The sequence below is a fragment of the Idiotropiscis lumnitzeri genome, chromosome 6 (assembly GCF_059441095.1).
Source record: "Idiotropiscis lumnitzeri isolate Australia: NSW breed Sydney's pygmy pipehorse chromosome 6, RoL_Ilum_1.0, whole genome shotgun sequence".
NCBI classification, from domain to species: Eukaryota; Metazoa; Chordata; class Actinopteri; order Syngnathiformes; family Syngnathidae; genus Idiotropiscis; species Idiotropiscis lumnitzeri.
The window spans coordinates 1,072,140-1,084,514 of NC_142396.1; the positions used below are offsets into that span (position 1 = coordinate 1,072,140).

The window sequence follows — 12,375 nt, forward strand, 5'->3', positions numbered from 1 at the left end:
CTGAAGCTCTCGTATGTCATCCCGTGCTCCTCTCTCGTTTGCAACCGAGCGTCCTTCCTCGTCGCAAAGCCCGCCGCCATCTGTCACATCTCTTGTCGTTATACCAAATCTGCCCATCGGATGACGGCCACTTTCTCACTCTGCCCTCTCGGATGATGTTTTTACCTGCCGTCATTAGAAATAGCTTTGGGGTGAAAAAAAATGTTTGGTGGCAAATGGAAAAAAAAAAAGCCTTTTGCTCATTCATCCCTTTTGCTGAGTTCCATGCGTGCACACCAGCGGTGAGGTCAAGGGAACGCAAATTAAAAGGGGCAGCGAGATGTTAATACCTGCTCGGTGCTCCATTAGCAGGTTCAAATAAGGTGCTGCTAATTAATTGAACTGTTTTCTCTCCTCTCATCCTTCGGTCGCCCTTTTTTCCCACCACCTAGACAATCAATTCAAAGTTTTTTTCCGATGATACGTCGTCTTTATAGTCACCACATGCTCCTTCCCTCTCCTCCATAGACCAGCTTCGAAACAGCTACCAGGTGGGTAATGACCATTCTCTGCGGGTCATCTATGCCAACGGGATGGATACGCATTATCAGACCGAGCCTCATATTCTGGCAGGTGAGTGCGCATTACCTCCAAAATTGCAAAGGAGATGAGATGCTGCATTTTCATTTACATTTAACGTGTGCGGCAAAACGAAGACATTTCCTTGAGAACGCAATTTACTGCCTAGTTTGGGAGAACATCTACGTTCTCGCAATCTCACTTGTAAAAACTCTGATAGACGCCAGTGTTTTTTTTTTTTTTTGTCTGTTCCATGATTCAGTCCTCCCTTAGCGTGCAATGTGCATTTTGGCAGATGGCGGCCATTTTTTCCAAAAGAGTCACCTGGTGTCTTTTTTCAAACTGTTTCTTGACATTTTGGTTTAAACACACAAGAAAGAGCGTTACACACGTTGTTTATTGAACCAAACATATGCTTTGTCGCTTTTTCGTTGTTTCCCCTCTGCTAGCTTAATGCTAAAACGACAAATGTCACGGATGGCATCACCGATTTTCTTCCGACTCTGAAATGAGCAGGTAATTAGATAGCCGAGACGGGCACGTTACCATAATTTGCCGGTCCGTCTTTCGGCCTCCGTCCGCGACTTGGGCACCCTTGGTTTGCATGAGTGCACCACACTGCCCCCTGGAGGACGAGGTGTGTGCAGCAGAAGCCGTTCAAATAGCGTCTCTTGCAGGCAAATGGGAACGGATTTTCCATTTCTTTCTTGATTTATTTGATCTGGACTCGCTCGGCGACACGTTGTCAAGACGTCAAGCTTTCTTCCATGCCTTCTGCATCCATCCTTGCTCTTTCTTGCTACTTTGCATTTTTGCGCTCGCGTTTTCCAGTTCCTGGTCCTGTCTGTTGACCCACTTGTACTCTTCTTGAGCTTCCTTGCCTTTTATTCATTTTATTTCTTTTTTTATTTTTGTATTCATGAGGAAATCTGTTACTTGGGAATTGATGCACAGAACGCTAAAAATGGATGCACATAAATTCACAAGAAAGTCGCAAATCAAGTGTCCGTCATTCCAAATTCTCATGGGCGAACACACCAATTTCACCCCTCGGGCTGTGATTTTTCTAGCAGCCTATAAATGCAATGTCTTCAACTTAAATGTTCATTTCACACTTTGAGATTTCCCTGTGAAATTGTGATGGCGAGACTTTTTCAATAGATTTTGAATTTTTCTGGCAAGCATTCTTCCTCTGGCTGTTTTCTAAACGGTCAAAATGTTGTTTTTTAAGAGGAGGCTCAAGTCCCACTTTGTAATTTGGCTTTTAAATCATTTATTTTACTCTTTTAATTTTTTTTATCTAATCTTTCGGGCTTTTAGCTTCGTTTTGTAGTTTTTAGCTTGTTTCTTCTCTTTTTTTTGTTCTCTTTTTAGTTGCTCATGGGGGCTTCTGGGCTGCGAGGTGTGACACTCGGGCGTCATCCTGAAGGTTTTTTTTTTTTTTGCTCAGCACCGAGTATCATTTTAATCTGGGCCGGAGGTGTCTGTGATGGTGGCGTCTCCTGTGTTTTTTTTTTTTGTTGTTGTTTTCTTTTTGGTAAAATATAAAGTGATTTTTGTATCCAGCTCTTGTCAGAAGATTTCCATCTATGGTGCAAGTGTAGCTCATGGTGTTTAAACCGAATCCTTCCTCATCGGACATTGTTGGCCCGCTGTGTCTTTCTGTCCAAATGCAGGTGCCGCCAACCCAATCGTAGCGCGCCGCAACATGTCGCTTCCAGGAGAGAATGGCCAAAATCTGGTGGAGTGGCGGTTTCGGAAGGAACAGACGCGAGGGAAAATCATTGTCTTTGGAAGAAAGCTCAGAGTGAGTTGCAATCCAAATGACATTAACCACAGAAGAGAAATTGTTGCTTGGACTCAGTTTGTCGTGACAAAAGTTTTAGAACCGTTCCAGTTCCAGTTTTCGCTGGAGACTGACATTTTTGCGTTTGATCGAAAAGATCGACGTTTCACCTTTTTATTCCCGGCCACTTATGTCTATCACTATTTGCTTCAAAAAAGTAAATGAGTTTGTCATTTAATTCGTTTAGAATTAATAAGTAACTAGTTACCAGACAGAATAACTATTTTCTCCAATGGATTTAAAATCACTTCCTATCAAATCTTTTTGGATTTGCTTTATATTGCACTTCAACCTCCCGTAAGTTTGTCCCGTACTTCCAAAAGTACAAGATGAATACATTCATTTACAATAAATAAATAGAACTCTCAATATTACATAACTTGTCATGTCCACCACCTGCACCTCTTCGCTTTGCACTTTGGTCACATTGCAACTAAACAAACAATAATGTTGTAACTACAGTCGAGTCTAGTCAAGTTACAATCTCAGACACGTTTGTCAGTCCAGCAAAGACGTCATAGAAGAACAGATGAAAACTACAACGTGATTAAAATGGTCATGCTGCTTCGTTGCCGCCACAAATGTTTGAAAAAAACAAAAAGAAGAAGAATTGTCACTTAAGTCAAATTTACTTCACTATTTAGATCTATTAAGGTATGACGACAGCTCCTCTTACAAGGTCGGCGGATGCGCATTTGTCCCCTGTTTGAATATTGCTTGAAGTCTACTGGCGCGGTTTAATAAGCAAGAAAAGTGTGTCCACAGCAAGCGCTAATAAAACTTCCTGAACGATCCACGACTGGTAATGGGATGCGTTGCGATGGGAACTGGACGAACGCTGGTGTGAATTCACTGGGAAGTTTATGTCAGCCACAGTGTGAATAATGTGTATGAACGTGTCCCCGCTTCTATATATAAACAAGTACGTTCATTCCGGTTGTCTTGCAGCAGCGATTGAAATCATTAAAGATAATAGCTTTGATTCCAGGACTGGCGAAGGGAGTGCATCCTGAATGACAAATTGACTTGAATGCCAGATTAGCATAAACCTAACATACAAATAAAAAAAGTTGCGCTGCCTGACTTTTATGTGCACTCCATGCAAATGCGCAATTCGCTCGCTCTTTATTGTGCTGTGCTTATCCTACACAGAAGAATGCACTTGCATGTTTCACTTTGTTGGGCAAAATGTCCAAAACATCCGACATCATGAGAGGTTAGAAACTGGCTATGCGGTGCAGTTTTTGCCGTTTTTCATGTATTTGTTCGTCTGTTGTTGTTATGGTTGTCGGTGAGGTCAGTTAGGATTTTAGTTTGCAAACTCGAATCGTGATTTTTTTTGACTGGTGGATCGCAGCGTTCAAAGAGCTACATTTTTCTTCTACATCCACACACACACACACACACACACTCTGTGGCCACACTGGTCATTTGAATCAGGTGTGTTGCAGCAGGGAGCCATGGAAAACAGGTACCTCGAGGAACAAGATCCAAGACTCCTTTTCTACACTCGCCTCGCCGTATTCAATTGGTACTAAATCGATTTGTGAACGAACGGCTAAAATGGGCGTTATGAAAAGGACTTTTCCTTTTGGTACGTCTCTCCAATATAACTGATTCGTCAAAATGAATCCGCGTTATTTTCTTTGTCAGGTAAACGGAAGGAACCTGTTGTCTGTCGATTACGACCGCACGCTCCGAACAGAGAAGATTTATGATGATCACCGCAAGTTCCTCCTGAAGATCATCTATGACACCCAAGGTCATCCCACGCTTTGGGTTCCAAGCAGCAAGCTCCTCGCTGTCAACCTGACGTACTCCAGGTAATCATCCTGAGGAATTCATCGCATTCTTTTGGTCCGGATTCCGATGTCATCGTGTTCAGTCTGTGCCAAATCGCTCATTTTGGCCCATCTTCCACGCTGGCTCAATAAAGGTTGTGAAACACTGACTTCATGTATCGTACTTCTGGATGTCTTCTGTGTGCGTCCAGTACTGGGCAGGTCACTGGCCTGCAAAGGGGTCCGACCACAGAGAAGTGGGAGTACGACAGTCAAGGAAGAATCATTTCCAGACTGTTTGCTGATGGAAAGACGTGGAGCTACACTTATTTAGATAAGGTAAATTACGTGCATTCACAATGTCACACTTTTATCGCCGAATCGTACCGTCGTCCAATTAAGTCAGACTGCATATTAGGCGAAAGGGATTCATTGAAATTGAATTTGTGAATTTGATTTGAGCTTCTCTTGATCTTCAAAGAATTATAACGAAAAGAAAAATGATCAACGTGCGGAACGTGCGTTTAAAACATTGGTGTCAAACTCTGGCCTGCGGACCACATTTGGCCCGCATTGTAATTCTAATTGGCCCGCCGGGCTTTACCAAATGACGACGATAGCATTCGACATTCTACATGATAATGGTTACATTCAAAATGATAATAGTCCTTTTAAAAACTGAACATTGTATTGCATTCATAAAACCGCTGATGATAAACATTTTCAATGAAAAAAGTTTTAAGTTCAAGTTTTACTTTTTGGCTCACTGCGTATTTGAGTTTGACACCCTTGGTTTAAAAGTCTGCCGACCTGAAACTACCCTGAATGCACCATCTCGTTTGCATCGCTAGCGTGTAGCGTGTTTGTGATTCTGCCGTGATTTAAGATGTTTAATCACACCATAGTTGGACTTTTCCATCAAACTAAACACACAAAAACAACAACAAAAACGACGCAAATCTTATTTTTATATTTACATCGAAAACATGCTTCATTGTTTTAACATTGCTCAGTCTGATGCTAAACGTCAATGGAGGATTCCATTCAAACAATAACGGGAAATGAGCATCGACTTCTGGAGTGCATGAAATACAATCTCAGCGAGCTCAGATTCGCCCAGTCAGACTTGTGAAAATAACACGAGATCAAATAAATCTATTAAAGACATAATGTTCATGCTTCTTCGAGGCTGGAGCAGAAAAAGATGTTTAAAAGCTCGTTTCGCACTGGACAAAAAAAAAGAAGAAAGCGCCGAACGAGCATGAGGCGATGATGACACTTTTCAGGAGTTGATTTTTAGTCGTAGAAAATTTTCCAATCAATGACTAATCGTTTCAATAATGCTCATTATTATTTTGTTGATAATCTTCCGGCCCTGCCGCATATGCAAACACACGTCCATGCACAGCGAGACAACCAACCGACTCGAGGGGAAAGAGAGAAGCCCGCATGCATTTTTCTTTTTGCTCAGTGAAGAACAGAGACCGACGTGTCTGCCGAGACACCGGAGAAGAGATAAATGGCGCGCATCTACACACCAAAAAGCACACCGGCTTCAAACGATTGTTTGCCGTTTCTTCCCCACACAAAGCGAGGTTACCCGATCGCTGTAAATGTTGCCAGCAAACAGCAACTCAAGTCTGTCCCCTTGTGCAAAGTGTCGCTTCCCAAAGTTGGCAAAGCAAACAAAGCGTGCGAAAGTCGCTTCTCATGACTCATGCTCGCTCTCGTCTCTCACACTTTACTGCGGTTTCACTTTCCACAAATAAAGAGAAGACGAAGGCGACAGCACACAAGGAAAGCTTCTTCCAAGCCTCCCAAAAAGCACCGTGGTGATTCTCAGCACAAAACCAGATGACGTTTGTCCCCCGTTGTCCTTTTTTTTTTTTGTCAAGTGAGACAAACCTTTGCAAACGTGACATCTCCAAAGAACCACGGTTAATCGTAATAATCTACAAATATCGAATGAAATCTCGAGTGTTTTTGCTCTGAAAATGAATTTGTCACGAGCTGGCACTCGCTGGTCGGGTTGGGAGAATGAAGCTTCGAGATGCTTCACCAGACACTTGTCATATTTGTCGACTCCTCTAGATGGCGCTCTGTTCAACAGAGGGCTGAAAACACACCGACTGGCCTACTTAGCGTACCGGTGACACGCTCTGGACTTTTCTGTCTCTCTCAACAGTCCATGGTCTTACTGCTGCATAGCCAACACCAGTACATTTTTGATTACGACTCCGGCGACCGGCTGTCAGCTGTGACCATGCCGAGCGTGGCCCGACACACCATGCAGACCATCCGATCCGTCGGCTACTACCGAAATATCTACACGCCACCGGAGAGCAACGCCTCCGTAACGGTGGACTACTCTGAGGAGGGACAGGTGTGTTCAACACTAACACTGAGCTGACCATTACTTTCCCAAGTCGTTTTACTTCGAGATCCGACAAAAACATTTCCGGACAGAGAATATTGTCCCGCGTGTCGCACTGCGGCGTAATCCAAGCCTAAATCGCCCCCAAAAATCAAAGTAAGAGATAAAGTCACCCTCTGCCTCGCAGTTTTTCACCTTTCTCAAGGATTTCGGTCCCCGTTAAAAGCGAGAACGGAGGCATTATTGTGTGTTGCAAAATGTTTTTTGATCATTTTTTGACTTTGTCTTTAGCTCCTTCGAGTTGCCCATCTTGGAACCGGACGCCGTGTGATGTACAAATATCGCAGACAGGTATGTGATTTCATTTCGTATCTCAAAGGTTTTGCCACGGCGGGTTTCATATTTACTAAATTGCAGTGGGGGGCCGTCAAGGCCGTCGGGACCTTCTCTGCTGGCCTCACATCATCAAGAAATCGTGATCCTATTTAATGTCATATTCTATCCTGGTGTTGAATTTTTAGGTGAGAGTTTTTATCCAATCAGAATTCAGCCAGCTCGTGTTGCCGGGCAGATTTCACGATACCAGTCGCACGCGCTTCTCATCTTCACATACAATCGTGCGGGCGTCTATTCTGTGTCTCAAGGGGGCTTTTACCGTTGATCGGCAGTTGCGATAGCCAATCAGATCACGAGTTGATGACAGGAAGGCCTTCTCGCTGGCCAACGTGACTGAAGGCCTACATGTGACATGCACGGCCCGCCACTGCTAGATAGCGTGTAGAAAAAGCGACGTCATATATTTGATTGCTGCACGCCATCAAAGGTATCGAGAGCAGAGGAGCCAAAGATGGATGTTTGCAAGAAGGTTGTGTTTTGTTTGCTTCTTGAGTGTGAGATCGATCGTGCGCAGGGAAACCAGGAAGCGCACGAGCAACATCAGGCGTTCCCCGCGGCGTTGGAAGTCTGAAATGCTTTGGGAGAAGAACAGGAACGTTTGTTCGCGCGGATCACGTAGGCAGAAGCCGACGTGCTGGACGTGAGCGTCATCTTTTATCTTCCTCCTCAGAACAAACTGGCCGAGATTCTGTACGATTCGACGCGGGTCAGTTTCACGTACGACGAGACGGCGGGCGTGCTGAAGACGGTCAACCTGCAGACCGAAGGCTTCATCTGTTCCATACGCTACCGGCAAATCGGCCCGCTGGTGGACCGGCAGATATTCCGTTTCAGCGAGGACGGGATGGTGAACGCCCGTTTTGACTACACCTACGACAACAGTTTCCGAGTCACCAGCATGCAGGCGGTCATCAATGAGACGCCGCTGCCCATCGATCTCTATCAATTTGATGACATATCGGGCAAGGTGGAGCAATTCGGAAAGTTTGGCGTCATCTATTACGACATCAACCAGGTAAGACGGATCTGGGCGTCAGCGGGGCGAGGTCCGATGAGCGCCGTCGGAACTGATGGTCTCGCGTTTCTTTTAGATCATCTCCACAGCGGTCATGACGTACACCAAGCACTTCGACCAGCACGGTCGCATCAAAGAGATCCAGTATGAGATCTTCCGCTCGCTCATGTACTGGATCACCGTCCAGTACGACAACATGGGCCGAGTCACCAAGCGCGAGATCAAGATCGGACCGTTCGCCAACACCACCAAATACGGCTACGAGTACGACGTCGACGGACAGTTGCAGACGGTGTCGCTCAATGAAAAAATGATGTGGAGGTGAGCTCACCACGTCAGCCTTTTTGTTTTGGGAATGTCACGAAAAGAGGTTTGATGTCGCTAACGCCGCAATGGACTGGACTTGCAGGTATAATTACGACCTCAACGGGAATTTGCATTTGCTGAATCCGGGAAACAGCGGTCGCTTGACGCCTCTTCGTTACGACCTGAGAGACAGAATCACGCGTTTGGGAGATGTTCAGTACAAAATGGATGAAGACGGTTTTCTGAGACAGAGAGGAGCCGAGATATTCGAATACAACTCCAAAGGTAGGAGGAATGACGCCGCTTCACTTGTTGAACGGCGGCCTTTGCGCGATTTGAAGGCTCACGCACACGATGTTGTGTCCGATGGACGTACGGTAGAGACACGGAATCTACCAAAAGGGAAGATTCGACTCTCTTTGTGGCTTAAAATCTTTTGTTTTCTCTGATGAGCACTTTTGCGAATCAACGACTTTGTATTTTGGAGCAACTTTCTATTTTTGGGGGCAGGATTCAACAGTTTTTGTTTCTTCAACTTTCAGAAAACGGTGCTCTCATGTCATTTTTTGAAATAAAAAAAAATCCAAATGATTCCTTTTGATTTTCTTATTTATCCTGCTTAGAGCGACAAAAAGTTATAATGCAAAAAAAAAAAAAACCTTAACAAACATCCAGATGACTTTTGTATCGTTAATATTAGCGTCTCTGTCTCCATCGTGCACACGAACCACGAAATAATTTGAAAAACAGCATCGATCATGTCTGACAGTGACACAAACTCCAACAATAAAACAACAACTTTATTCTTAAGACGACTCCAGATTTTCATCTCGCTTTTACGATCGTTGTGACCTTTCCATATGATGTCGTTTGCGTCCTAAACTTTATTTGAAAAAGTCCAACGACCGCGTTCGTCTGAATGTCCATTTTCAACCTCCTGGCACAATTTGAGGCCACTGAATAATTTCCCACGTGGCCTCTTTCCCGTTGCGCCTAAAGCTGTTGTTTTGCCGCTCGCTTGTGCTCAGGTCTTCTCGTTCGGGTGTACAGCAAAGCCGCCGGTTGGAACATCCGGTACCGTTACGATGGGCTGGGTCGGCGAGTGGCCGCCAGGAACAGCCTCGGACAACATCTGCAGTTCTTCTATGCCGACCTCAACTACCCCACCAGGATCACGCACGTTTATAACCACTCCAGCTCCGAAATCACCTCCTTTTACTACGACTTGCAGGTAACAACGCATGAACAGGACGCAAGTCATGTCAAGAAAAAAGATTTTAAAATGCTTTTTTTAAGTATGGGGGGAAAAAAAGCAAAGACTCACACATTTGTAGAAAAATGTTCTTCATAATCATTGCAGTTGTTTATTTACATTTTACTGACATCTGTTCTCGCAAAGGTTTTGAGATGAATTAACGTGTAAATTTGTGTCCAAATCACCACAACTTTTCTTTTGCACTGCATCGTTTTGTGCACGAGGTTGATGTGCTCATGTCTTCCAACTTGTTTCTGTTGCTCTCCACGGGGAGTCGTGAATTTCAGAAAGAAAAAGAAATGCCTTACTGTCTGTCGAAGTTGCTCTCCGCTTTGAATTTATGAGCGTCTGTTGGTCGCCAGCTCCCCTCTGGAGACCGGAAATAAATGCAATGACTGTACACAATTTGCATTCGAAGAAAAGCTTGGGTTTTGTTTTTTTTGAAGCGGCCCCAATGAATCAAACTAATATATTGTTCAAACACATGCTGTTGATTTGTGTACTGTAATTTCTGTCGCACCACAAGCGCCAAAATCAATTAGGCTCCAATTGCAAAACTGCGATTATGAGTTGGAACAACAATAGCATTTATTTAATTGTATCTAATAAAAAAATGTTTATAACAAAAGGCCATGTTTTTTGTTTTTTTTATGAAAAAAATGTTTCTCGCACAGGGCCACGTTTTTGCAATGGAGATCAGCAGTGGAGAAGAGTTTTACATCGCATGTGATAACACCGGCACCCCGCTGGCTGTCTTCAGCAACAATGGACTCTTACTTAAGCAGGTACACGTCATCTCTTCCGCACTGGCACCATTCCTCCGCCACTCCGCCACTCCGTCCCGTGCCGAATGGCGGCGCTTGGGTCGGTTCAACTTGCGTTCTTCCTACGTCATATCAACAGAGCCAAAGCCAAACACCCGATACTTTGTGCTCTTTGTGTTGCAAGCCATTGTCGCTGTCACGCTGCCATTTAGATGCATCAAATTATGCAAATGAGGCAACTCACGTCAACCGCGTGCAACGCGCACATGCTCCTTGGCAAGAAGCCCTTTTTAGTGGGACTCGTCTGAAAGGGACAGACGAATAAATCCTGGCTCGACTGTTACGCCTCTGATGCGCCAATTTGCGGAGAATCAAGTGTGAAGGAAGAGCGCACGCGTGCGTGTGCGTGTGTGGGAGGCGGGGCTATGTATGACTGAAAGTGGCCAAATGAAAGAAAGAAATACACCATGAAAGGTACATCATCATTCATCATTAATTCATTTCTTCATTTAATATGGAATTAAATAAATAAATGTGTCATTAATAAAATGATCAATGAGTATATGCAAAAAAAATGATATCATTATTTCTGTATTTAATTATTTTTGTATTCAATGAATTATTTCTGTGATTAAATATTTCACGGGGCCACGTTGCAATGTTTCATAAATGAATTTGATCTGTCAAACACGCCCACCAAAGTTTGGTGGGCTGGTCCTAACACCTGATTGGTTGGCTGCTCATCAAGTCAAGGCGATAATTAAATACACAAATAATGATATAGATTTCTTTACTTATAATCATTGATCATTTCATTAATGATGCATTTAATGAATAAATGAAACCTTTCATGGCAATTTTAGTGAAACATTTGGTGGTGTATTTATTCTTTTAATTTTGCCACTTTCAGTCCTCGCTAAGGAGGAGACTACATAAATGTGTTGGTTATCGCAATTCATTTTCAAAATGACTGCAGGCTTTTCTTTCTTCAAATGTTCAGGTGCAGTACACGGCGTACGGTGAGATTTATTTTGATTCCAACCCGGACTTTGTGCTGGTCATCGGTTTCCATGGAGGCTTGTACGATCCTCTGACGCGATTGCTACATTTCGGAGACAGAGATTACGACATCCCCGCCGGGAGGTAACGCGTCCCCGACTTCATCTTCTTCACTTTGTTCTGCGCGTGAGATGCGCTTGCGCTTTATGGAACCGCTTTGTTGGTGACGAAGGTGGACAACCCCGGACGTGAGCACCTGGACCAGAGTTGGGAAAGACCCTCAGCCTTTCAATCTTTACATGTTCCAAAGCAACAACCCCATCAGCAAAATCCATCAAGTCAAAGAATACGTGACAGGTACCACTCAAACGTGCAGTACAGAGAATGTCGTGCGCAAAAACGCACACTCGACGTTTATCGCGATCCCGGCCTGTCATGACGTAACTTCAATCGGGTTACGCGCTTGCGAGGGCTTGCCACGGGCGCATTCGGCGGCTTCATCGCCGCCATCCAGTTGGAATCATTTCGGACACGTTTGTGTGCTTGTGTTGAAAAATATATTCTTCTTCTTGTGGAAAGAAGTGAAGTAGAGCAAGTGGGTTTTCCTACCAATTCTTTTTGACAAACTTTGCAATTTGATCAGTGGCGGCATCGCTGCCGTTTCGCTCACTCGTCCAAACCAACGAGGCTCATCCTCTTTGCGTTCGGCGGCCCGCTGACAACAGAAAAGAGCCGTTCCGCATTCGTAGTTTGCGTGACCGCACCGATAAACCGTACGAAGGAAAGTGGCGCTTGAGCTGAGATTGCTCTCGCCTCTCGACCACGTGGGAATAAAAAATTGCATCAAATGAACGTCTTGTTTTCGATGTGACGAGTGCAGCATGATTGACAACGTTGACTTTTAAGGCCGTTTTCTTTTTGTTTTTCTCTTGAGATGTCAACATCTGGTTGGTGACTTTTGGATTCCATCTTCACAACGCCATTCCGGGATTCCCCATTCCAAAATTTGACTTGACGCAGCCGTCGTTGGAGATGAAGAAAAGTCAGCTGTGGGATGACCTGCCGGTGCGTAAACGATGAT

General features: G+C 44.4%; 1 protein-coding gene across 9 annotated transcripts in view; it reads left to right on the forward strand.

Annotated features, from left to right (window-relative positions):
• Positions 1–12,375, forward strand: part of LOC148334413 (teneurin-3) — a 106,430-nt gene that overhangs the window by 91,006 nt on the left and 3,049 nt on the right. For all 9 annotated transcript variants that reach the window (XM_088299599.1, XM_088299596.1, XM_088299597.1 and 6 more), the window contains 14 exons: positions 508–612; positions 2,235–2,365; positions 4,058–4,227; positions 4,398–4,524; positions 6,371–6,568; positions 6,851–6,910; positions 7,626–7,970; positions 8,047–8,291; positions 8,380–8,561; positions 9,305–9,507; positions 10,206–10,316; positions 11,296–11,438; positions 11,527–11,651; positions 12,229–12,359. In XM_088299599.1, coding sequence (XP_088155725.1) covers positions 508–612; positions 2,235–2,365; positions 4,058–4,227; positions 4,398–4,524; positions 6,371–6,568; positions 6,851–6,910; positions 7,626–7,970; positions 8,047–8,291; positions 8,380–8,561; positions 9,305–9,507; positions 10,206–10,316; positions 11,296–11,438; positions 11,527–11,651; positions 12,229–12,359 — 2,276 coding nt within the window. The remainder of the gene's footprint in view (positions 1–507; positions 613–2,234; positions 2,366–4,057; positions 4,228–4,397; positions 4,525–6,370; positions 6,569–6,850; positions 6,911–7,625; positions 7,971–8,046; positions 8,292–8,379; positions 8,562–9,304; positions 9,508–10,205; positions 10,317–11,295; positions 11,439–11,526; positions 11,652–12,228; positions 12,360–12,375) is intronic.